The sequence below is a fragment of the Nansenia antarctica genome (assembly GCF_963989245.1).
Source record: "Nansenia antarctica genome assembly, chromosome: 1".
Lineage (NCBI taxonomy): Eukaryota > Metazoa > Chordata > Actinopteri > Argentiniformes > Microstomatidae > Nansenia > Nansenia antarctica.
In genome coordinates this window covers 113,928,548-113,956,047 of record NC_137674.1, presented here as the reverse complement: position 1 = coordinate 113,956,047, position 27,500 = coordinate 113,928,548, and the positions used below count along the sequence as shown (strand labels likewise).

General features: G+C 48.9%; 1 protein-coding gene across 1 annotated transcript in view; it reads left to right on the top strand.

Moving 5' to 3' along the window:
- Positions 1-27,500, top strand: part of LOC308156946 (microtubule-associated serine/threonine-protein kinase 3-like) — a gene marked incomplete at both ends in the record, with an annotated part of 80,229 nt that overhangs the window by 1,000 nt on the left and 51,729 nt on the right. The window contains 3 exons of the mRNA XM_080530407.1: positions 2,664-2,756; positions 21,808-21,899; positions 22,880-22,952. Of these exons, the coding sequence (XP_080386533.1) occupies positions 2,664-2,756; positions 21,808-21,899; positions 22,880-22,952 (258 nt within the window). The remainder of the gene's footprint in view (positions 1-2,663; positions 2,757-21,807; positions 21,900-22,879; positions 22,953-27,500) is intronic.

The window sequence follows — 27,500 nt, the reverse complement described above, 5'->3', positions numbered from 1 at the left end:
CATTCTCACATTACTACTACTTGTGTGGTAGGAATGTTCTACCCTCCTCCAACATTGATATTCAGAAAGGTATACATAACTTGGAAGATACCTCAGCACATTTAACGTATCCTGAAATATTATAAAGACTGTTTCTGTCTCGCTCTGTAGCTTCAGTTTAAGTCCAGTGTCAAATCCATTGCACGGGCTTTCTCATTTCCACAATTCCAGTGTGATTCGTCATCATCATCATCATCATCATCACCATCATCCCATTATCCTCACCCACCAAACAATGGGTCTCTCTCTAAGCCCATTGTGCTCAGATGGCTGTCGTTGTGGAGCTGCCTGCCTGTTTCCCTCTCCTCTCTCTATCACTCTGCTGTGATCCCTCTCCTCTCTATCACTCTGCTGTGATCCCTCTCCTCTCTCTCTATCACTCTGCTGTGATCCCTCTCCTCTCTCTATCACTCTGCTGTGATCCCTCTCCTCTCTCTATCACTCTGCTGTGATCCCTCTCTCCTCTCTCTATCACTCTGCTGTGATCCCTCTCTCCTCTCTATCACTCTGCTGTGATCCCTCTCCTCTCTCTATCACTCTGCTGTGATCTCTCTCCTCTCTCTATCACTCTGCTGTGATCCCTCTCCTCTCTCTATCACTCTGCTGTGATCCCTCTCCTCTCTCTATCACTCTGCTGTGATCCCTCTCCTCTCTATCTCACTCTGCTGTGATTCCTGCCTCCTTCAAAGGATTAGTGGTGCTGCGGTTCTCTTCCCGCCCACTCCTCTTCCTCCGCTTCCTCCTCTTCCTCAGTAAACGTAGCCGGGGGCGCCTGCAGTCCACTAAGAACTGATCCATAAGGCGTAGGAGACAGCTGCCTCTCCCATGGATGACTGGCTGAGAGGAGAGAGGAGAGAGGATAGTATTGACCTGCCGTTCTGTGGGAGCAGCAGTGTGATGAACAATGCGGAGAGTTGACTGTTAATGTCGCCCCCCTTTCTACCTAAAACCAATGTTATGCTGCATGTTATGTTTCTGCAGAATGATTCAAGTTATTGTTGTTGTTGTACAATGATGAAATGCAAAGATGCTGAACTGTGGCGGTGGCCTGGTTATACACGGTCAGGTCAGGCAGCTTCTCTAAGGTTTCCTAGACGTTCACATAACGCCCCAACCCTAACCCTAACCCTAACGCCCGGCACAGCCTGATGAAACTGGTTCAGATTGTCCCCAATCCTCCAGATTAACGCACATTGTTGGACCATGGTTCATTCAACGCATTCTTTATGGGCTTGGTTGCGGTGAAGGAAAAAATCCATTGAGTTTGCCGAGGGTATAACGAGGGTATAACGACGGTATAACAAGTGTATAACAAGTGTATAACGAGGAGTATAACGAGGAGTATAACGAGGGTATAACGAGGGTATAACGAGGAGTGAGTGAATGGTGATTAAGAGACAAACGCAGAGCTGTGTCTTTGTGCAGCAGGAGTTGTTTTCCAACCATCTCTCTTTATTACTATGACAACACGCTCATCTCTGTGCTGTCGCAGTAGCCCTTCGCTGTGTAAGATCCCTCTGCAGCAACACTGCAAACACAACATCAACACCGTGCAGACGTGAGGTGAAGCCAAGCGCAGGTGTTGCATGCATGCATGCATGGGAACCCCATAAGAGCCCCTTCTCACTTGGTCAGCAGCTTTAGCACGCCAGCTAGCTGCAGTGCAGCTGAGCGTGCATGTTTGGTGTTTTGACGTGTGAAGGATGGAGGATATGTTAGCGTGTGAATATCTACAGACATTGTTATATGTATCTTATAGTGAGATACATGTTTAGATTGTATGTCAAGCTCGTTTTTTAAGTCGATTTTGGAAAACCGTTGCATTTTTGGCCCCCAAACACAAAGATTAAGTGTTTCCTTATGTGTTCATGTTAACTGCATGAAGGGCTTAGTGGGAACACACGTACACACGCTAGACCCACACATGTACATACACACACGTACACACACACGTACACACACACACGTACACACACTGGACCGGGTCCACGTTGGGTCACTCTAGGGCGTACACCTGGCAAAGCAGTTAGCCTAAACATAGAAGCACACTTGGTATCAATGTGAAATCAGGCCACAATAAGAAACAAGTGATCTGTTCATTTTTGCATTTCAACGGCGAGCAACGAAAACCCACTCCAGGGGGGTATTCCATCACCGTCGCTCAAAGGGCAATCCAGGCTTACTTTGATAAATCCTGTGAGATGTATAAAAAAAACTAACATCTAGCCTTATTCTGATTAAGTCTGGCCTGGATTTTCCTTTAGTGACGTTGATGGAACCCCCCCCCCCCCCATGTTGACTTACCCCAGCTGGATGTTGATCAACAGGTCCAGAAAACTGAGCTAGCTGCTCTGGGGGGGCAGACTATAATATCCTGCACACACAGGAGAGATCAGACTCTCTCTGGAACATAATTCCCCCCCCCCCCCCCCCCCCCCCCTGGGGAGGTGCCATGTCCCACCAGTTGCCGGGTGTCGATCACAGACCTATAATGTCAGCCAATGAATGTGAGACACTCGTGGGAGCTTAGTCAGCCGTTTATTACCCAGCAGCCCCCTGGGCGGGCCAGCCCTGCCGTGCTGAGCTGGCGACTGACCCATGTGACCGTGTGTCTTGCCTTACAGCCTGTCGCCCACCTGCCAGAGTCCCACGCTCCTGAGCCCCTGCAGCCCGTGCAGCCCATGCAGCCCCCTGCAGAGCACCCTGCACCCCTGGAGGTAAGACAGCTTACACCCTGCACCCCTGGAGGTAAGACAGCTTACACCCTGCACCCCTGGAGGTAAGACCCCGTACTACACCCTGCACCCCTGGAGGTAAGACAGCTTACACCCTGCACCCCTGGAGGTAAGACAGCTTACACCCTGCACCCCTGGAGGTAAGACACCCTACACCCTGCACCCCTGGAGGTAAGACAGCTTACACCCTGCACCCCTGGAGGTAAGACAGCTTACACCCTGCACCCCTGGAGGTAAGACCCCGTACTACACCCTGCACCCCTGGAGGTAAGACAGCTTACACCCTGCACCCCTGGAGGTAAGACAGCTTACACCCTGCACCCCTGGAGGTAAGACACCCTACACCCTGCACCCCTGGAGGTAAGACCCCTTACACCCTGCACCCCTGAAGGTAAGACAGCTTACACCCTGCACCCCTGGAGGTAAGACAGCTTACACCCTGCACCCCTGAAGGTAAGACAGCTTACACCCTGCACCCCTGGAGGTAAGACAGCTTACACCCTGCACCCCTGGAGGTAAGACAGCTTACACCCTGCACCCCTGGAGGTAAGACAGCTTACACCCTGCACCCCTGGAGGTAAGACAGCTTACACCCTGCACCCCTGGAGGTAAGACACCCTACACCCTGCACCCCTGGAGGTAAGACCCCCTACACCCTGCACCCCTGGAGGTAAGACACCCTACACCCTGCACCCCTGGAGGTAAGACACCTTACACCCTGCACCCCTGGAGGTAAGACCCCTTACACCCTGCACCCCTGGAGGTAAGACAGCTTACACCCTGCACCCCTGGAGGTAAGACAGCTTACACCCTGCACCCCTGGAGGTAAGACCCCTTACACCCTGCACCCCTGGAGGTAAGACAGCTTACACCCTGCACCCCTGGAGGTAAGACCCCTTACACCCTGCACCCCTGGAGGTAAGACCCCTTACACCCTGCACCCCTGGAGGTAAGACAGCTTACACCCTGCACCCCTGGAGGTAAGACACCTTACACCCTGCACCCCTGGAGGTAAGACACCTTACACCCTGCACCCCTGGAGGTAAGACAGCTTACACCCTGCACCCCTGAAGGTAAGACCCCTTACACCCTGCACCCCTGAAGGTAAGACAGCTTACACCCTGCACCCCTGGAGGTAAGACAGCTTACACCCTGCACCCCTGGAGGTAAGACCCCTTACACCCTGCACCCCTGGAGGTAAGACAGCTTACACCCTGCACCCCTGGAGGTAAGACAGCTTACACCCTGCACCCCTGGAGGTAAGACCCCTTACACCCTGCACCCCTGGAGGTAAGACCCCTTACACCCTGCACCCCTGGAGGTAAGACAGCTTACACCCTGCACCCCTGGAGGTAAGACAGCTTACACCCTGCACCCCTGGAGGTAAGACACCCTACACCCTGCACCCCTGGAGGTAAGACCCCTTACACCCTGCACCCCTGGAGGTAAGACAGCCTACACCCTGCACCCCTGGAGGTAAGACAGCCTACACCCTGCACCCCTGGAGGTAAGACAGCTTACACCCTGCACCCCTGGAGGTAAGACAGCTTACACCCTGCACCCCTGGAGGTAAGACCCCCTACACCCTGCACCCCTGGAGGTAAGACCCCTTACACCCTGCACCCCTGGAGGTAAGACAGCTTACACCCTGCACCCCTGGAGGTAAGACACCCTACACCCTGCACCCCTGGAGGTAAGACAGCTTACACCCTGTACCCCTGGAGGTAAGACAGCTTACACCCTGCACCCCTGGAGGTAAGACAGCTTACACCCTGCACCCCTGGAGGTAAGACAGCTTACACCCTGCACCCCTGGAGGTAAGACAGCCTACACCCTGCACCCCTGGAGGTAAGACAGCTTACACCCTGCACCCCTGGAGGTAAGACACCTTACACCCTGCACCCCTGGAGGTAAGACAGACACATACAGAACACCTCCATACGTAGCTCCCTGCACCCCTGGAGGTAAGACAGCCAGCCCACACATACAGAACACCGGCCATAGGTAGGGGGAGGCAGCTGTTGACAGTTGACAGTTGACAGTTTTACATTTTAAATGTCAGTTTATTTAAGAAGGGATAATGCATATCAATTAAAAACAAGTGTAAATATGCCAGATTTTAGCCAGGAGGCTAATGTTCATCTGTGGTCCCTGGCCAAGATGTAAAGAAAAAAGGCATCCTAAAATGACACCAGATGACATAAACAATAAAACAGCATTATACAGAGCTTATGAAAGACACGGTTAAAACATACACAGTTAGATGATGTTATGGGTGCAGATTTGGTTTCCCGTAAGCCAGTTTTTCTGATTTGTTTTGAACAGCAGTTTTCTGTGAGGAAATTCAAGAGAGTGTTATTAAGGCTGGCCTAAAACTAACTACTAACTCAAACTAACTACTAACTAAAACTAACTACTAACTAAAACGAACTACTAACTAAAACTAACTACTAACTAAAACTAACTACTAACTAAAACTAACTACTAACTAAAACGAACTACTAACTAAAACTAACTACTAACTAAAACGAACTACTAACTAAAACTAACTACTAACTAAAACGAACTACTAACTAAAACTAACTACTAACTAAAACTAACTACTAACTAAAACGAACTACTAACTAAAAAACGCCTTTTTTAAAATTGATTGGATAAATCATTTAGGACCGACACTCACTGCAGTGAAACGAGGTTGTAGTTCAAAGGTCATAACTAACTAACTACTTGCTGGTTACATGTTGCTGTGTGCTAAAGGCACCTGTGGTTGAAGGTGTGAAAGTCATTCTTAAGGAAGCGTTTCTCTGGCTATTTGGTGGAAAAACAAATCTCACATGGTACTTTTTTCTCAGCCTATGTTGCCTGGCAACCCACAATGGAAATGCAGATGAAAGCGATATTGCAAACAGAGGCAGCATCCAGCGTGTTATGCACATTGTGTGCTGACTAGATTATGACATTATCTATTATCCACGGCGCTGCTGCGATGGTTTAGGCCTATGGAGCTCCGGGGGGACGTCGTACCGTCACACTCCCACGGTAACCACTCTCTCTGACTCAGAGGAGCCGAGACACAGTTTGACACGATTAGAAAGTTGAGATGATTCTCAGCCTTTCAACAGTTAGCAAGACTCACATCGTTATCCTCGTAGCATAACTGCCTAAGTCATATTTTGGCCAAATGTAGATATCTGCCATCATAACTCTACTCTCCTAACACTGCTGATTCACTGCCTCTATGCCATCAGCCTATCAGAATGCTTGTTGTTACATTCCAAAATCACTATCTGCCCAAGTCATCTCTTTGACATCAGGCATGTTTGACACTACATACAAAGATGGCTCGGCTGACCACAAGTTAGTGAAGCACGACTTAGGCAGTTATGCTACGAGGCTAACGATATGAGGCTAACGATTATGTTTAGGGGTTTAAGTGACTGGATCAGATGGACTTGCTGATTTTGAGCCAGTATGTCAGAATATTATTTATTGAATAGGATTATTCTGATCCAGATAACAAGAACAAGAAAGAAAAAAACACACAATATCAAGCAAGATTTACTGGTTTACTGGTTGAGATAATGTTGTACAACATTTGTTTATCCCAAAAGACATATGAACGACAGGGAGATAGGTAGGTAGCACAACATCTTGAATGTCACTTGTAAGTAACCGTATTCACTTATCTGCATAACTGATAATATAACACAGACACAATTCAACAAAATTCAACATGTCACTAGATAAAATAATAAATAAAAACTTTGAAAAATGTGTCCAACTTGAAAAGATTCTAGTTTCCTAGTTTGGAGATGACATGAGCGAATCGGCAGACTGGGAGGGTGAGGGATACTGGAAGGGCTGCAGACTGTGTGACTTATAGGCTTATTAAGATGATTAAGATGATTAAGATGACATCTGTAGCGAAAAAGCATTGAGCTACACTAGACCAAAGTATGTCAGCACTTTGAATTTTCCAGTTTTTAGAAATATGAAATGCAGTGATGTGTTACTTGGTTGTTGAGAATTAAACCCCTAAAACGTTCATTGGTTGTTGAGAATTAAACCCCTAAAACCTTCATTGGTTGTTGAGAATTAAACTGAATATTATACACATGAATTGATACAAAACAACAGTCTGAAACAGAACATAGGCCTAATACAGCGGGGCTACAGCCAGTGGTGTAGTCTAGTTTTTTCTAGTGGGTATACTGTGATTTTCCCCTCCCAGCTTCATGCTCACCCGTCCCAGAGCGACGTGTCCTGGAGCGACACCCGTCCCGTAGCGACACGCCATAAGCACCACCATACTCACTTATGCATACAGTATGCATCTACACATATATGAGAGCATTCTGAACGACTGGTTATGTGTTTACAAACATTTCAATTTATTATAAACAAAACAAGACTTTAACAACCAATGGCATTTACAGCAGGGGGGTGGACTGATTTTCGACTGTTTAGTGTTAATCACCATAACTATATACTCTCAGCTTAAATGCAAGAAAGAAAGAACTGTTACAAGAACTGCCACAAGAACTGCTACAAGAACTGCCACAAGAACTGCTACAAGAACTGCTACAAGAACTGCTACAAGAACTGCTACAAGTCAAACGCTTCAAATAAGAAAAAAACAAACAGCCTGGTAGTCTACAAAGCTTTCCAAATATGCTTGTACTCGGCCATCTGAGGTTTGCATTGCCTCCTTGCTTGTGTGGCAGAACGATGGCTTCTCAACCATGTTGTGATGTACTTCCTTGGCTCAAAAAGTCTTACAGGGGGCCCATTGATCATCATCACTCAGCTCAGCACCAACATGGGAAGCCTGTCCACCCTTGTCAGACCACATGTCAAGAACCTCGGTGTCATCTTTGACTCCGAGCTTAACCTTGACCGACAAGTGAGCTCCGTCGTGAAGGCATGCCTATACCAACTACGCATCATAGCCAAGATCAAGTCCTTCCTCACCCCCAGCGACCTGAGGAGGGTCGTCCTCATGCTAATATCATCTAGGCTCGACTACTGCAACTCACTATATGCGGGACTTCCTGATAAGACCATCTACCGCCTGCAGCTAGTCCAAAATGCCGCTGCCAGGCTGGTGTCAGGCACCAAAATGAGGGACCACATCTCCCCTGTCCTCATCTCCCTTCACTGGCTCCCAGTGAAGAAGAGAGTGAAGTTCAAAATCTGCACCTTTGTTTTTAAAGCTCTCAACAGTCTCGCCCCTCCTTACATCAAGGACCTCCTGGACCAGTCTACCTCCTCAAGGCCCAGACCCAGGCTCAGGTCCGACGCCCAACTCAGCCTGAGGGTCCCACGTACCAACCTCAAGAGGAAGGGTGACCGTGCCTTTGCGGTGATAGCACCGACCCTGTGGAACGCGCTCCCTTCTGCCATCAAGTTTGCCCCCACTCTGGACTCCTTTAGAGCCAAGTTAAAAACCCACCTCTTCCAAAATGACATTCCCTAAATCTACTCCCTATTTGTTGTGAATTGTATGCCTGAGTTTTACGTTTAAGTCGTCTGTTTCTGATTGCTTTCTGTGTTCCTTGTCTTTGTCTTTATCTGTTCCTTTACCCGGGCTGCGCCCCGGGCCGATGTAAAAGTTGGATGGGGGGCGCATTATAAATGAAATTAACATAACATAACATAACATCAAATGACTGACATTGGACAACAACAGTGTAGATCTCTTGTCCGTGCATATATTGTTAATGAGACTGAAGCCCCTTTCACATTCGGCAGTGCTGCAAGGGATGGTCTGCATGCATCGTATGAGTGGCTTTAGGCTTTCAGGCTCACTGTCTGGGTGCTCAAGGAAATCTCTCATACCATTAACTGCTTGAGCTTCACAAAGATTGAACCGCCTGCACAGTCGCTTTACCTGTGTCTCACCATGCCGTATGCCAGGTGTTGATGGCCAGTTTCCTGTATCCAGAACATTGAGATCAAGAAGCATTTCACCTTCAAATGAGAGGCGCTTCTCCATGTTGTTGATCAGACTTTGGAGGAACTGCTTTGCATTGATTGGTGTGAGCTTTGCATTTGACTCCAGGGGAACTGATCCCAAATGTCCCAAACCCAGTGCTGTCAGTGCCTCCTCTGTTTTCTCTCCTGGGGTGTCTTTGAATGTTGCCAGCACTCTGATGGTGCGCTTCAGAAGCTGGTTTGCTCTCAAGAGTGTGGTTGAATGGGCCTGGAGTTGCTGAGATAGGGTTGCAAGTTCAGACAGTGCATCATACATGAGTCCAAGGTCACACAGGAATTCCTTGCTTTGCATACGACGTGCCAGGCCTCTGTAAGTTTGTCTCTCTTTGCTGTTTCTTGTTTGGTCTTCTGCAGCATTTTCAAAGTGCCTGTTGAGTGCTTCATACGTCCTCCACACAGCCTGTACAGAACGGAAGCTGCTGGCCACCCATCGTGTACTTAAAACTCTGCCAATTTTCGTGTGCCCCGCGGTGGTGTAGCGGTCTAAGCACTGGCCACTAGTGCAAGTTGCCCACCGGGGACTGGGATCGTATCCCAGCTCGCCAGATCCGGATATGGCTGGGGCACACACGGGGAGCGACATATTGGGCGGCCGCTCCCGAGGGCGGTATAGGAGTAGTTCCGGACAAGGATCCGTCGCGCAACACCGCCCCCGTCTGGTGCTGGAGTAACGGTACTGGGCTCGAGGAGCCAGTCAGCTAGTCTGCCTGGCGCCCTCCTCTGGGACTGCCGGCCACGGGGTCGTGCGGCGGATCCTACGCAATAGGCAGGGGATAATTGGATGCTAGGTTGGGTTCAATTGGCTACCAAATTGGGTGAATAAATAAATAAAAAATAAAATAAAAAAACTCTGCCAATTTTCAGGACTTGTGAGCCCACTTCCTGTGCTGCTTCCAGAAGCTCCCGTGAATTTTTATTAGACTGACTGTAGAGATTGTGGATCTTCTCCATGAACGCTTTGAAGTGGTTGATTGCCTGAACCTCATCCACAGCATCAGATACAGCCAGTTCCAAACGGTGGTTCATGCAGTGCCATGTGAAGAGGTTAGGGTACCTTGCAGTCAGCCTGGTTGCCACACCAGACTTCTTGCCTAACATGACACTTGCTCCATCAGAAATAAATGAGACCCAGTTCTTTTGAAGCCACTCTTCACTGAAGCCTGCAATGTCCAAACAGCTCAGTAGAGCTTCTTCTATGCCCTCTGCCCTTTGGCTCTCCAGCTCAACCAGCTCCAGGAACAACAATTCAGGAGTAGCTCCATCTACTGAGGCTTTCAGGCTGACAATCATGGCAGATTTGTGGCTGAGAGATGTAGCCTCGTCAATGAGAACAGACAACTTGCTTGAAGATGACACAAGACTGTGAACAATTTTTTTCTGCATCTCTTTTGCTATATGTTCCACAATTTTTGTGGAACTGTACCTTGAGTGCAGACTAGTACCCATGTTGACACCATTTTTTTCCTGAAGCTCAATGAGATCATCATGGTCAGTGAAAGGTCGGTTCATCTTTGCAAGATAGTATGCTGTTCTGAATACAGCATCTGTCTCAGCCAACACAGTCTCTGACACAGCTCTCACCAAATTTCCAAGCAAATCCTGTCCACCCTTTTCAGTGAGCTCCTGGGCTATTGCGTGTGCCCTGGACGTCTCATGTCGTCGAATCTTGTTCCTCAAAGAGGTCAGAGCCGTTGATCTGTCTGTGTTTAAAGACTGGATCTTAAAGGACACCCACTCCTCAGATATGGACACTCTTTTTTCTGTGAGGATGGCAGTTGATTTTATGGACCTGCAAATAGCACAACCTGGAAGTAAACAAAACCACGACTAATTAGCATCATCATACACGTTTTGTATCTATATTAGCAATAGGGCCTAACATCTGCTGAACAGGGCCAACATTTTAATTAAATTAAATCTAAAGTATTTAATAAACTGTTTACAATCTTCACACCATGGCTAGCAAATGCTTGAAAAGCAGATGAAAGGAGGAAAACATGACACTCTTTCAATAGCTAATTATCTGACAACTATTGATAACTAACATTACAATATAGTAATTGAATGGTAAATGTCTTAAATTAATGCACATTAAAGATGACCCTGAATTAACTTTCATTTGCATAGTCATTGACTTTATGAATTTCAATTGTTTATATCAGCTTTGCCTTTTCATGTGTGCTGATATTACCAAATTTTCTGTCCCTCCACTGTAACCAAGGATGCCTTGTTTTAAATTCCTTAGCCTGACTTTCAGTCCACAAGGCTGGCCAGGAGTTCTCAGTTGTCTCATCGTCTGAAACAAGGAGATATAAACATCATATTCTGTTTGTTTTCTACTGCACACAGACACAGACACACACGCACATGTTCTAAGTTCTCTCTCCCCTTCCCCCGCATTCATTGATCCATCATCACACTACTATTCTGACAGAGAATAACTATACAGAGAATATTAACGCAGCTAACGTTAGTGAAGTTAGCTAGCTAGTTCTAGATACAATTCAATATACCAACAATAATACCCTGCTGTTACAGTTTACGTTAATGATAACGCATATCATATGGTACTTTCACTTACCACCAGGTGACGTTACGATGGCATCGGGTTGGTGCTGGATACCATTAGCCTCATCATCTGGCTCTTTTTCTGTATCATTCATGTCAGTGTCAGTGTCACCAGAAGCGGCAGTAGCTTCAGGGGAAGGCTTACTAAAACACTCAAACAGTGTCGTTTGCTTTCGCTTCATATCTGGGAAGTTTGAAAGTTCTGTCACAATAAGCGTTATGGTGCGGCACAGGTGTGTATTTGGTACAGCTAGCGGAGTGGTTAGGCACGACGGGTAAAATATACAAACGCGGAGTAATACAAGATGTGTCAAGATTCCATTTAGCCGGCCCGTGCGTATATCATGGATATTTGTACGGCTGGAACTCAAACTGACCAATAGAGACATGAATGGACCGGATCTATCTGTTGTATATAACACCGTTACGTATCCTCGCGCATTTTTAAGTGGGTATACGTATCCTCGCGCATTTTTAAGTGGGTATACGTATCCTCGCGCATTTTTAAGTGGGTATACGCAAATCCTTGGCCGTTCCTAGTGGGTATACGGCGTAGTCCCGCGTATCACGTAGACTACACCACTGGCTACAGCCAAACCTTACAATAAAGTTCACAATTCAATCCAAAAGTAAAGCATTAAAAAGCATTTTATAGGCCTGCACATTTAATTTAGTGGTGGGTTTGAGAAAGTTGTAATTAAATTATTTTTTGTTTGAAATCTCGCTAGACTTTCCATAGGCTTTCATTAGCACCCCCCTCCCCTCCCCCCCCTCCCCCGTCCCCACTACGTCGATCACGTCATCACCACAACAGTCATTTTACACAGCAGCTTAGCGACTCACTCAGCGGGCGCGTTCGTAAATTCGCTCTGAACCCACACTGGGTTCGACGTCACAAAGAGACCGAGTCATTTGATTGGACAGGAGGCGTTCCATGAGTGCCGATCAGATTTCCAGAGCGAAGTTACGAACGCAGCCCCCCCCCCAAGTAACGCTTTAGTGCGCCGTGCGTCAAGCAACTATGGATAGATAGATAGAGTAACTCAGCCGATAGATAGAGTAACGTTTCTGCTCGGAGCGCCAGATAGGGCCTGTCTTACAAGATGAGTTAGTAAGATGAATGACGGTATCAGGGTGGATAATAAGACCCCGGGGCAGATGAAAGATGATGTTTGAGAAGACAAAAGACTTGACTGCCACGGCGGCGATGGAGGAGGAGGGTCTGCCCGGGCTTGTGCTCACATTATCGGATCGTGTGTCTTCCGTTTAGCCAGGACTCAGGAGGAGGTTCGGTTGAGATCTCTGGGAACGGATTTGGGGGTCCAGTTCAGTTCAGTGGCGCTTTCTTTCGTCTCTTAACAAAAACCTCCAAAAAACCCTCCAAAAACCTCCACCCCTGGTCCACCATGTCCGACCCCAGCTCCTGGCCGGCTCTGTCCGGCTGCAAGGCGCACTTTGTCACAGGAGCGATGCTCAAACGGTCTAAAAGGTAGGAAACCCACGGGTCTGTCTGGGGGTTTAATCTGAATTAACTAATAAACACAACAAGGTTATTATAATGTCAGTGTCCTCTGGTCTACCATGTGGTCGTAGTGTGGAAGTGGAGCTGGTTGGTTGGGTTAGGGTTAGACAGACAGACCATCTGCAGGTGGCTGGTAACGTGTCGTCCAGATGGACACATGCTGACCGCAAGGCGACTTGGTGTCATTCATTGTAACAATGTAACTGAACATTTCACCTTTTTTCATGTGTTGATAGTTTGAAGTCAGTATGGTGTTTGTAGCTGGTCAGTAGTATCGTGTGTCTGATCTGACCCTCTGTCTTTGTTTATGTTGAGTTGAGAATGTTTATTTTGGTCCCCTATACAATTCACAATACAGATATAAACAATGTACACAGTCACAATGCATAACACATGGCATCCATGGCTTATTGCGCCTACCCTTGTTACATGCATGTGGTTGTTGTTGTTTTTCCCCCATGCATGCATAATCAAAACATTGAAACTTTTACAAACAAAATGTCACTTTCGCATGTCAACAAAAGTTCAAAAATACCAAACAAAAACTATATTTAAACCTGTAGTGACTACATTATGGGTTCATGTTCTCCTCTTACTGTTGGTTGTGTAGTGGGAGGGAACCAGTTCTGACACTAGGGGCAGAGGGGAGGATTATTAACGTTGCACCTTCCTGTTTAGATACACGAGTTTTGGTAACCATTTTCTGGTCCTGTACTGAGAGTACAAGTTGTTGTTTTGATTAAACAGTTATCATTACGTTGCCTACGTCTTTCCTTTTTCCTCCGGCACTACACTGGTGACCCGACGTGGATTTTTGTTAACGTAATTGTGTACGAAAACCAGCGACGAACATTACAATCCTGCAAAATGTCCGGGCGAGGAAGACGTTCAAACCAGCGGCAGCCATCACCATCCCCTGTCAGGGTAACGCGTGGTGCGCACACTCCCACTCTCAAGCTACCAGAATTCTGGGACTCAACGCCTGCTGCATGGTTTGCTATTGTAGAGGCACATTTCAATAAAAGTGACATCGATGACGACGACGACCGGTACAACCATGCTGTGGCAATGTTGGGCAGCTCCACCGCGGCTCGAGTGGTAGGTTTTTTGTCTGCTCCCCCGACGACGAACAAATATGAGCGCCTCAAGGCCCTGCTTCTAGAGACATTTGAACTGTCCACTGCGGAGAGGGTGCGTCGCCTATTTGCCATGTCGGACTTGGGTGACGAGAGGCCTTCTGCGAGCATGGAGAGGATGCTAAACCTGCTCGGTACAGAAGACCCCATGATCCTCTTCACAGAGCTGTTCATGCGCACATTGCCAGCTCAAGTTAGGATGGCGCTGGCCAACACCGCCATCATGGAGCCCCGCGCCCTGGCCAGGGAGGCGGACCGGTTCGTCTTGGCCATGCCTCAACGGTCCCCCGACCTGCTCGCTCCCGCGGCCGCCCCGCCACCCGACCGTCGCAGGAGAGCGAAGGATGACGCCAGACCTTCTGGCCAGCAGGGTAACGCTGCGGGCCATTGTTTCTACCACGCCACTTTTGGCGCCAAGGCCAAACGGTGCCGCTCACCCTGCACCTTCGGACCGACGGGAAACGGCGGGGCCGGCGCTCAGTAGTGGCCCTGAGCGCTGGCGTCACCAACAGGCTGCTCTTCATACAAGACACCGCCTCTGGTCGCAGTTTCCTTTGTGACACAGGTGCCCAGTGGAGCATCATTCCGGCAGAGAGATCGGATATGGCGAAGGAGGAGCGTGGTCCGCAGTTGGCAGGCGCGGACGGCACACCTATCTGCTCTTACGGCACTAGGGCGGTGGACGTGTGCTTCGGAGGGCAATGTTTTTCGTGGGATTTTGTCATAGCGGCTGTCACATTTCCCCTCCTTGGTGCGGATTTTCTGTGCGCCCACAACCTGTTGGTGGACGTGGGGAACAGGCGCCTGGTCAACTCACAGACTTTCGCTTCATTCGCCTGTACGCAGGGGGAGGCGGTCTACAGCGGGTGGTCCAATACGCTCGCCGAAAGTGACCAGTACCTTCGGCTGCTCGCCGAATTCCCCGACCTTACCAAGCCCACCTTCTCCGCGCCCACGGTGAAACACGGAGTGGAGCACCACATCGAGACCGAGGGGCCTCCCCTCCACGCCAGGGCCAGGCGCCTCAACCCGGAGAAGCTGGCCATCGCCAGGGCGGAGTTTGCGCATATGGAGCAGGTGGGCATCGTTCGGCGCTCGAGCAGCCCCTGGGCGTCTCCCCTGCACATCGTCCCTAAGTCAGACGGCGGGTGGCGCCCATGTGGGGACTACCGCCGCCTCAACGACGCGTCCAAGCCTGACCGCTACCCGGTCCCACATGTCCAGGACTTTTCAGCGAACCTGGCAGGCAAACGCTTCTTCTCCAAAGTGGACCTGGTACGGGGGTACCATCAGGTGCCGGTGCACCCCGAGGACGTCCCTAAGACGGCCGTAATCACGCCATTTGGGCTCTTCGAGTTTCTGCGGATGCCGTTCGGCCTGAAGAACGCGGCGCAGACCTTCCAACGCCTCATGCACTCGGTGCTCCGGGACCTACCATTCCTCTTCGTCTACTTGGATGACATCCTCGTCGCAAGCACCACGGAGGAGGAGCACCTGTCCCACCTCCGGGCCCTTTTCACACGGCTCAGCCAACATGGGCTGATTGTCAATCCGGCGAAGTGTGAGTTCGGACGGAACGCCATCGACTTTCTCGGGCACCGGGTCTCCGCAGAGGGGGTGACCCCCCTCCCCTCGAAGGTAGAAGCTGTCGCTGCTTTCCCGCGCCCCAGCACAATCAGCGAGCTCAAGGGGTTCATCGGGATGGTAACCTTCTACTATCGCTTCCTCCACCACATCGCTCACATCCTGCGGCCTCTGTACGATGCCCAGAAGGGCAAGACTCTGAAGCAGCCGGTGGACTGGACGGCGGAGCGTGTCAAAGCCTTTCAGGACACCAAGGCGGCCCTGGCCCGCGCTGCCATGTTGGCCCACCCCTCGCCCTCGGCACCCACTGCTCTCACCACGGACGCCTCTGACTTTGCTGTGGGAGCGGTGTACGAACAGTGGGTTGGGGACGCCTGGCAGCCTCTTGCATTCTTCAGCCGCCAGCTGTCTCCCAGAGAGCAAAGGTACAGCACATTCGACAGGGAGCTCCTCGGGCTGTGGCTTGCTGTCAGACACTTCCGTTTTTTACTGGAGGGCCGCGAGTTTACGGCCTACGTGGACCACAAGCCACTCACGCACGCCATGTCCAAGGTGGCGGAGCCGTGGTCCGACCGCCAACAGCGCCAGCTCGCCTACATATCCGAGTTCACCACAGACATCCAGCACGTTGCTGGGAAGTCCAACCAGGTCGCGGATTGTCTCTCCAGGGCGGTGGTTGGTGCGGTCCAACTGGGTTTGGACTACGCGCGCATGGCTGCAGACCAGGCCGCCGACCCCGCCGTCCAGGCTCTCAAGTTGTCGGACACAGGACTGCGCCTAGAAGAGGTGGTTTTCGGTGACGCAGGGGCCACGCTCCTGTGCGACGTCTCCATGGGTCAGCCACGACCGGTGGTCCCCGCCAACTGGAGGCGCCCCGCCTTCGAGGCGATACACGGCTTGTCTCACCCTGGTAGGAAACCGTCCTCACGGCTGGTGTCAGAGAAATTCGTCTGGCATGGGCTCAAGAGGGATGTGAGGGCCTGGGTTGACACGTGCATCGCCTGCCAGCGCGCCAAGGTGCATCGACACGTCAAGGCCCCCCTGGAGCAGTTCTCTGTGCCTGAGCGGAGGTTCGATCATGTAAACGTGGACCTGGTAGGGCCGCTGCCCCCCTCGCACGGATACACCTATCTCTTTACCATGGTGGACAGGACGACTCGCTGGCCGGAGGCAGTTCCGCTCTCCTCAACGACAGCCCCCGACCTGGCCCGGGCGTTCATCGCGGTGTGGGTCTCCCGCTACGGCACCCCTGCTGATCTCTCCTCTGACCGTGGCTCACAGTTTACTTCAGAGCTGTGGGCAGCGGTGGCGGAGAATCTGGGGGTCAAGCTCCACCGCACAACCGCCTATCACCCGCAGGCGAACGGGCTCTGTGAGCGTTTCCATCGATCCATGAAGGCCGCCCTTCGAGCCAGCCTCACGGACAGCGACTGGCTTGACAAGCTGCCGTGGGTCATGCTGGGGCTCAGGACAGCGCCTAAGGAGGACCTCCAGTCGTCGTCCGCTGAGCTGGTGTTTGGACAGCCGCTGCGGGTCCCCGGTGACTTCATTCCCAAGTCAACGGAGCCCTGGTCCGCCGCCGCTCAGCGCGCCTCCCTGCTGGACAGCGCCAGGACCTTCGTCCCGGTCCCGACTACGCAGCATGGTGTCCCTACTTCGAGGGTGCCCCCGGAGCTGCACTCAGCGAGGTTCGTTTTCATTCGTCATGATGGCCACAGGACTCCACTACGTCCTCCTTATGACGGGCCTTTCCGTGTCATCGAGGCCGGAGCCAAGAACTTCATGGTTGACATGGGGGGTAGGCCTGAGTGTGTGTCCGTTGATCGCCTCAAACCGGCCCACTTGGACCTTGAACTGCCCCTGGACTTGGCCCTGCCACCGCGCAGAGGCCGGCCTCCAGTCCTACCTCCCCTGCCGCGCCCTGGCCATTCCCCCCTCCGACCCCGACAACCCCCCGCAGCTCGCGAGCCCCCGGTCGTCGCTGCCCCCCGTCCTTCCCTGCAGGAGGACGTGATGGGCGATGTCACACCTCCTCCCGCACCTCCTGACTTTACCTACGATCGTAGGGGCCGGGCCATACGCCCTCCTCGCCGTGAGGATTTCCAATATTGAGGTGAACACTGGGGGGGCTGGTGTAGTGACTACATTATGGGTTCATGTTCTCCTCTTACTGTTGGTTGTGTAGTGGGAGGGAACCAGTTCTGGCACTAGGGGCAGAGGGGAGGATTATTAACGTTGCACCTTCCTGTTTAGATACACGAGTTTTGGTAACCATTTTCTGGTCCTGTACTGAGAGTACAAGTTGTTGTTTTGATTAAACAGTTATCATTACGTTGCCTACGTCTTTCCTTTTTCCTCCGGCACTACAAACCTCTGTTTTACTTTGTCCCAGCCGCTGCGTAGCTGGCCAGCCTCTGTTTACAAAAGGGCTTTAGTTAGTTATTTGTTTGTTTGTTTGTTTGTTTTCGAGTGAAATAAACAGGATATATAATATTCACATGTTGTAGCTACAAATGTTTTTATTTACAACTTTATACAGAACACTAATGGGGGAAGTAGCCTAAATGTAGACTACTACTTCACTATTGTAAAACATATTTTAAAAACTATTATTTTCCTGACACTTGAATGAATGAATGAATGAATGAATGAATGAATGAATGGTCTTTATTGTCATTGCTATAGTACAGGTACCAAACAACGAACTTTAGGAGGGGTGTAAATGCAGATCCTATCCTAACGGGTGGTGTAACTCTGACTACAGCATCGCTGTTGGGTTAGGGTTAGTGTTGTTGGTGATGGTAACCTTGTCCCTTCTGTCACACGTAGAGACGGATAACGACCCAAAACAATCACATGGGCTTAGGCGGAGCTTAAAAAAACCCTGGTTTTCTTCCATTTTCTTCAGTGTTCCAAGCTGGCATAGGTAACACCTCTCTGCTCTGCAGAACCCTAACCCTAACCCTAACCCTAACCCGGTCAGAGAGCATGCAGACCTGTCCTAACCCTAACCTAACCCTAACCCTAACCCTACCCGGTCAGAGAGCATGCAGGCAGCCAGCAGCCATGCTAGGGCATGTGGGGGAGGGGGCAGAGCAGCCAATCAGATCACAGCTCCTTCTCCCCCTTCCACCTCTCTGCCCAGCTCACCCCCAGCCAGGGAGGGTCATAAAACACAATCCTCCAGGTCTCCTAAGGAGCTGTGATGTGATAGGCTATGTGAGACTAACCTAGCCCCAAAACAAGACAGCTCAGAGTCATAGGCTAGTTTAATTGAAGTGGCAAAATAAATGCCAATTATAGTGACGCCTGCTGCAGTCATTCTTTTAATTGTATCTATTATTCCATCAGCACAGCTCTTTGCCATGAATATGGTTGTCTCCTTATAGTGTGGGATTAGCTATTCATTTAGGCTACTAGTGTTCATTGCCAACTATACAGTGGGGTGGAAAAATGTGGGCACCCCTAGTCAAAATGCCTTTTACAATTAATATCTAAGTGAGAAGAAGCACTCCTAACCTCTAAATGGTACAAAGTTAAACGAAATGACACATTTCATCACATTTTAAAGCAAGTTTCAAAACGATAAAACAAGGAAAAAGGCCTTGGGAAGTTTTGGGAGAAATATTCTTCGGCCTTCTTGCATGCACAGCATGTTTGAGATCTCTCCACGGATTTTCAATAATAATAAATCAAGTCTGGGGACGGTGATGGCCATTCCAAAACCTTCATCAGTCATTTCCTTTAGCAATTTGGGGACAGTAGCTACCAGCAGGGCCGGTCCTAGGCATAGGCGAACTAGACGGTCGCATAGGCGAACTAGGCGGTCGCCTAGGGCGCCAAATGCCCCCCCAAAACTTTAAAAAAAAATGTCAATAAATGTATGTCTCTATGAAAATATGTCTCAGCCTACTGTCTCTATTACGCTTCGCGATTAGTCACACTCGCCTCTTGCGAACCATGAGGCAGTACTGGTGGCTTAATGTGGTAGGGGTAGCGCCCCTAAAACTTGGGGAGATGGGGGGGGGGGCATCAAATCATACTCTCGCCTAGGACACCTGAATGCCTAGGACACCTGAATGCCTAGGACACCTGAGTGCCTAGGACACCTGAGTGCCTAGGACACCTGAATGCCTAGGACACCTGAATGCCTAGGACACCTGAGTGCCTAGGACACCTGAATGCCTCGGACACCTGAATGCCTAGGACACCTGAGTGCCTAGGACACCTGAGTGCCTAGGACACCTGAATGCCTAGGACCGGCCCTGGCTACCAGAACTGGGGCAGATGCGTTGGTTTGAAGCCTGACAGTAACAGTAACAGGCCGGTGTTCTATTGTTCTCTGATGCCTTTTCATGTTCTGTATGTTTGTCCTTTTTATCCAAACAGCTGATCCCTACCTGACAGCGCGACTGTCGTCTTTTGTCACAAAACGTGTTATGTTAGAAGTAGGCTGTGTTGTTTGTCTCCTTTGACTGTTTGATGGCACATACTGACCTGTCTGTCAGTCCTCCTGTCTGTCTGTCCTCCTGTCTGTCAGTCCTCCTGTCTGTCAGTCCTCCTGTCTGTCTGTCTGATACTGTATGTACAGTACGTTTAGGCTATTGTTTCTTAGCCATGTTGCCAATCTGGTTCAACAGCAGTATATAAGAAGTATATTTTTGTCAAAAGAAGATTTTCTTTAACCTCAAACTGCTCTTAAAACATTCCTTTACCATTTGGAAATAGCCTATTACAACTCTATCTCATGAAGCATTCTTACTGCAAGAACAGTTAGAGAACAGTTAGCTACTAAGAACAGTTAGCTACTAAGAACAGTTAGCTACTAAGAGCAGTTAGAGAACAGTTAGCTACTAAGAACAGTTAGCTACTAGGGGTGCAACGGTTCAGTTGGCCCACGGTTCGGTACGGTTCGGTATTTTGGGTCACGGTTTTCGGTACGGTTCGGTTCAGAAACAAATGCTACTATTTATTTACAAACTGTTACTTTACTTTATTTTGCTTATACATAATATGGAACTTTAACATACACATGTATATGTTATGTATATAATGTGTATATATAATTGTATATAAACAAAAAACACTTTCAAATGTCCCAAAATAAATAAACACTTTCGAAAGTAAAAGTGCACTTTAGCCTTGACAGCTGGTAGCCCTTATACAAACAGGAGGAAAACAAATTCACACTACAAAAGTAACACTTTCCACATAGCGTTCCAACATGTCATGTGTTGTATTCCAACGAGTTGCGACATCGTGGATTAATTTGTGTTTTGGTAAGTCTAACATATCTTGTTTAATTGTCAGAATATGGTGGGCTGTGGTGCTTTTGTGGAAGAAAGTGACTGCATGTCTGATCTTACCCAGGAGGCGGGACACCGGGGTTATTCCACTGCCTTGTGGCTCTGTGTTTTTGCCAAATCGTCTTCAATGCCTCTGCGCGTTGTTTGGTAAATACCGGGGATTATTTTGGTGCTGAATGATGTACGGGAGGGGACACTGTAACGGGGCTCGAGAGTTTTTATCAGATTTCGAAAACCCAAATCTCCAACCACCGAAAAGGGCTGCAAATCCGTTGCAATGAACATCCCCACTGCATTGGTTATTTTTTTGTGTTTCTCTGAAGTGGTAGTGTACGTCTGTCCGAACGCATCAGAGAGAGACTGCTGTCTGCTCACTGACGCTACCTGACTGGCTTTCCTGCTCCCAGTCAGTGTTATCGTTGAGTGGTAGCGGCGAATATGCTGGTTCATGTTAGAGGTGCAACCATTTGCATATGGCACACGCTTTAAGCAGAGCTTGCAGACAGTAATATTTCTGTCCACTGTTTCCCCCCCTTATTGTCGTATTCAACGGGAAAAGCGAAATGACCCCACACCGCAGACTTGTAGGAATCCGGGGCTTCCTCAAACTGTTGCGGCGCTCTCAGAGCTAATTTACGAACGCAGCCACATCGCAGCATAAACCGAAAACCGTCACGGTTCACTAGTGAATTGAGCCGTGGAACGCAAACCGTACCGTCCGTAAAAAAACCGAGAACCGTTGCACCCCTATTAGCTACTAAGAACAGTTAGCTACTAAGAACAGTTAGAGAACAGTTAGCTACTAAGAACAGTTAGCTACTAAGAACAGTTAGCTACTAAGAGCAGTTAGCTACTAAGAGCAGTTAGCTGTGATGTGTTTAGTAAAGCTGACTGACATCTCTGTGTCTCTGTTTGTGTCTCAGTTGTCGCAGCAGCAGCAGCAGGAAGAGCCTTGGCGTGGGGACCCCCTCCCCTACGCTGTCCCGCCCGCTGTCCCCCCTCTCCCTCCACACCAGTAAGCATCTCCGCAACACAACGGTCTCCTCAAACACGGCTGTACTAGTGGATTACTCTGGGCTTATTTACTGTTTGTAAGACAGATCATTTCAATGAGTTAAACCACCATCCAGGCCCCGTTTGGAAATGTTTGGTTAATATAGACCCTGTGTTTACCCACTGAATCAGTCTACCCATGTTGAATCAGTCTACCCAGGTTGAATCAGTTTACCCATGTTGAATCAGTTTACCCATGTTGAATCAGTTTACCCACTGAATCAGTCTACCCATGTTGAATCAGTTTACCCATGTTGAATCAGTTTACCCATGTTGAATCAGTTTACCCACTGAATCAGTCTACCCATGTTGAATCAGTCTACCCAGGTTGAATCAGTGGAACATTGAAAGTCAAACCCCTGCCAGGCCCGCAGACATGTAGACATGAGCTCCTCTGCAAAGGTGTTTTCTTTTGTTTCCCTTCGCATCAGAGTCGGTTGCAGCAGCGTTCTGTGTGTCGGCCTTGTTGCCAAGCAAGGGAACACTATGAATAGAGCGCTGCAGCAGGGCTCCGCATGCCAGGGATGTGCAGACACTCTTTCAACTTCAATCACGTCAAGGCTTATCTGATTATGGACGACAATTAAGCATTCGTTTGTTTTACACTCCCTTAATTCATAGCGAACGAAACCGCTCGCAGGGACGACTCAAATTATATAGGCCAACAACTTAGCATAGCTTCCCCCTGGGTCATGAGTTTCTTTGATGTGAACTGCGTGTGAGCTATGTTTGGCCTCCTACTTCCAGACCTATTTGAGATGCTGTCATCAAGCGCAGCTTTTAATGATGACAGATCTGATGAGAGACTTTTCTTTAAACATTTCCAACGTCATTATTCAATATTGAGTGCAAATCAAGTCCCCAAACTGGCCCCCATGTTATTACTGCGCTTGCATTTAATGAATAGTAATTATGGTAATCATCATCATCTGCCTCCTCCAGCGGCGAGCAGTCCCCTAGACAGCCCCCGAAATGTGTCTGCCAGCGCCTCCCTCAACTTCCCATTCGCCCGCAGGTATGTTCACTATACCGCCGTCTCCTGTTACCATGTCTGTCTGTCTGTCTGCCTGCCTGTCTGTCTGTGTCTGTCTGTGTTTGTCTGTCTGTGTGTGTTTGTCTGTCTGTGTGTCTCTCTGTCTGTCTGTCTGTCTGTGTTTGTCTGTCTGTCTGTCTGTCTGCCTGTCTGTGTTTGTCTGTCTGTCTGCCTGTCTGTCTGTCTGTCTGCCTGCCTGCCTGTCTGTCTGTGTCTGTCTGTCTGTCTGTGTTTGTCTGTCTGTGTGTCTCTCTGTCTGTCTGTCTGTCTGTGTCTGTCTGTCTGTCTGTGTTTGTCTGTCTGTGTGTCTGTGTTTGTCTGTCTGTGTGTCTCTCTGTCTGTCTGTTTGTCTGTGTTTGTCTGTCTGTCTGTCTGTCTGTGTTTGTCTGTCTGTCTGCCTGTCTGTGTTTGTCTGTCTGTCTGCCTGTCTGTCTCTCTGTCTGTCTGTCTGTGTTTGTCTGTCTGTCTGTCTGTCTGTCTGTCTGCCTGCCTGTCTGTGTTTGTCTGTCTGTCTGTCTGCCTGTCTGTGTTTGTCTGTCTGTCTGTCTGTCTGTGTTTGTCTGTCTGTCTGTCTGTCTGTGTTTGTCTGTCTGTCTGTGTTTGTCTGTCTGTCTGTCTGCCTGTCTGTCTGTCTGTGTTTGTCTGTCTGTCTGTGTCTGTCTGTCTGTCTGTCTGTCTGTCTGTCTGTCTGTCTGTGTTTGTCTGTCTGTCTGCCTGTCTGTGTTTGTCTGTCTGTCTGCCTGTCTGTCTCTCTGTCTGTCTGTCTGTGTTTGTCTGTCTGTCTGTCTGTCTGCCTGTCTGTGTTTGTCTGTCTGTCTGTCTGTCTGCCTGTCTGTGTTTGTCTGTCTGTCTCTCTGTCTGTCTGTTTGTCTGTGTTTGTCTGTCTGTCTGTCTGTCTCTCTGTCTGTCTGTGTTTGTCTGTCTGTCTGTCTCTCTGTCTGTCTGTCTGTGTTTGTCTGTCTGTCTGTCTCTCTGTCTGTCTGTTTGTCTGTGTTTGTCTGTCTGTCTGTCTCTCTGTCTGTCTGTTTGTCTGTGTTTGTCTGTCTGTCTGTCTCTCTGTCTGTCTGTTTGTCTGTGTTTGTCTGTCTGTCTGTCTCTCTGTCTGTCTGTTTGTCTGTCTGTCTGTCTGTCTGTCTGTCTGTGTTTGTCTGTGTTTGTCTGTCTGTGTTTGTCTGTCTGTCTGTCTGTCTGTCTCTGTCTGTGTTTGTCTGTCTGTCTGTCTCTCTGTCTGTCTGTCTGTGTCTGTCTGTCTGTCTGTCTGTCTGTCTGTCTGTCTCTGTCTGTGTTTGTCTGTCTGTCTGTCTCTCTGTCTGTCTGTCTGTGTTTGTCTGTCTGTCTGTCTGTCTGTCTGTTTGGGTTCATCTGAATCGCGAGTGGCCGCCGTTTGCCCCTGAAACTTGTTCCTCAAGTCTTGTCTTTGCCGCGTTTATAACGAACAGACAAGTTTATAACGAACACACACGTTTATAACGAACACACACGTTAATAACGAACAGACACGTTTGTAACGAACACACACGTTTATAACGAACACACACTTCACATCCCGTTAGATCTGTTGGCAGACGTTGTCTGACTGACGGTTGGCGTCGATCCTGGCAGTGGAGGTTGAGACACGGTCGTCTCTCTGCTTCCTCTCCTCTGCAGCGGCGTGTTGTTGTGTCCCTCTTTCCGTTGGCAGTTGGTTTAGCAACGATGTTACAGTTGATCTGCAGCCGAGCAGCGGCCAACAGATTACTAACGCAGCCTGGATGGCAGGAGGCCGTGACGGAGGGTTTCCTCTGCTGCTTGAGCCCTGTGGTCGAGCCAGGAAGCTGCTGAGGTGCAAAGCACTCTGGGAAAGAGTGAGCCAGCGTTGAGCTGGTGGTTGTGGTGTCTGCCTGGTACAGTCAGGATGGTCTCACATCCTCTCTCTCTCCAACGCTCCTTATCCACATTGTTCTTCAGCTGACGACTCTCACAGAGACACTGGGTTAGTTGGACTGGAGATCAGAAGGTCATGAGTTCAAATCCCACCTGGGAACACCACCACTAGTGGTGCCCTTGAGTAAGGCCCTTAGCCCCTAAGTTAATCCAGGGAGACTGTCCCTGTCATCTCTAGTTGTAAGTCGCTTTGGATAAAAGCGTCTGCTATACAGTTAAAATATAGAATATGTTTAATAGAGACCATTGGCTGGATCCATAGTGTGGTGTGGCAGGGCACTTTGATAAGCAGTGTGAGGTGGGGGGGGGCACCCCGCTATCCCACCCAAAACACAGTCTGACCTGTTTGACTCACAGCCATATGCTTGTCTTGCGGCTCAATCCTTTCAGCTAGAGAGATTTGCGTTGTTGCTGTGTAGACTTGCATTTTGATTCTCTTTCAAACCACATTTGGCCAGTGTGCCAGTGGGCCTGCAGTCATTCCAACAGCAGGTATTTAACATCCCTTTTCACAACCCAGAACACTGACTCTTGATGGCAACAGCTCGTGAGCTTAGATTGATAAGGTTCTATCTCCGTTTAGAATGATAAGGTTCTATCTCCGTTTAGAATGATAAGGTTCTATCTCCGTTTAGAATGATAAGGTTCTATCTCCGTTTAGAATGATAAGGTTCTATCTCCGTTTAGAATGATAAGGTTCTATCTCCGTTTAGAATGATAAGGTTCTATCTCCGTTTAGGATGATAAGGTTCTATCTCCGTTTAGGGCAGTTCAGAGATATTGAGCGTCAAAGTTTTTACATTCCTTAATGTTTTGTGAGATGGAACCTTTGTATTTTATTAATTACTAACTAAACAATTTCAACATTTTAAAAATAACACCACACAGGCATTAATAAACCTAATGGATCAGATTATGTAAAAAACTACATTTTGACAAAAATTGAGATAGAACCTTATAATTCTAACGTCACAAACTGTCATAATAATAGCTTCTTATGCAAAAGGTTTTAAAGCACAGGCACATGACATTCTTGGTTTATGCAGCATCTTCTACAGACAGTGTTACTGGACACCACAGTCCAGTCATAATGAGTCGTAGTTCCACAGTCGTCTCTGGAAAATAAGATTTTGACTGGAAATCGTCTTTCTGCCACCTTTGAGTGGTAGCACTTTAGATCTGGTGCTGTTTCCACTGGCATGTGTCTGGTATTTACAAGGAAACGTAAATATCCAATAATATATGTGGTGGTGGTAACTACCCGGTCCCAAATGGTGACTAGAGGGGCTTATTTAAATGGATTTCAATAAAATCCGAGGAGGCTATTTCATAGATTGTGTGATTAACATGTTATCTCACCCCTAGTAATAAGTCAATACCCGCCAATGTCTTTAAAAATAAACTGCAACCATGTGAATTCCCCTTATCCTCGTTCATTGGAAATGTCTCAAAAAAGAAAATGACTGAACATTTGAGTTGCGCTCGCTAGCCGTAGCGTGTTACTCACCGCTCCACAAATGCGGGCTGACGGAGAAGTCAGTCTGCATCCGTCAACTGAATGTCACAGGTCGTTGGCTAGCTGCCACACACGGCTATGTTTGTTGTTAGCATGGGGCTGTCCTCAGACATGAACCTGGGTATGGAGATGTCCTCAGACATGAACCTGGGTATGGAGATGTCCTCAGATATGAACCTGAGTATGGAGCTGTCCTCACACATGAACCTGGGTATGGAGATGTCCTCAGACATGAACCTGGGTATGGAGATGTCCTCAGACTTGAACCTGGGTATGGAGATGTCCTCAGACATGAACCTGAGTATGGAGATGTCCTCAGACATGAACCTGGGTATGGAGATGTCCTCACACTTGAACCTGAGTATGGAGATGTCCTCAGACTTGAACCTGAGCTAGGACAGTCCAGACATTCACCTCCACTCTCTCCCATCTCTTTCTCTTAACCCTAACCCTCGCTCTGACAGGTAGCCTTTTAGTTTCTTACAATTTAGCAGATGCCAAAGCGTTTAACAATCAATACATTTGACTACGTAGGTGATTCGTCTGTCCACTAGTCATGGCAGGAAAAGTACTCAACGCTCAACTCTCTTATCACACACCACTTAGAGTATCCCCCATAGTTGATAACTGGAAACATGAAACTGAAAGGCCTATCTGTTAGTGCGAGCCACATGGCTGAGGTCACAGCAGCAAGAGAGAGGGAGGTGGGGGAGAGAGATGAGGTGAATGTCTGGACTGAGAGAGATGGGAGAGAGAGATGGGAGAGAGACAGGAGAGAGATGGGAGAGAGATGAGGTGAATGTCTGGACTGAGAGAGATGGGAGAGAGAGATGGGAGAGAGACAGGAGAGAGATGGGAGAGAGATGAGGTGAATGTCTGGACTGAGAGAGATGGGGGAGAGAGAGGAGAGAGAGATGGGAGAGAGAGATGGGAGAGAGAGATGGGAGAGAGACAGGAGAGAGATGAGAGAGAGAGATGGGAGAGAGAGACGGGAGAGACATGGGAGAGAGAGATGAGAGAGAGAGAGAGATGGGAGAGAGAGGTGGAGGAGAGAGATGGGAGAGAGAGATGAGAGAGAGAGAGATGAGAGA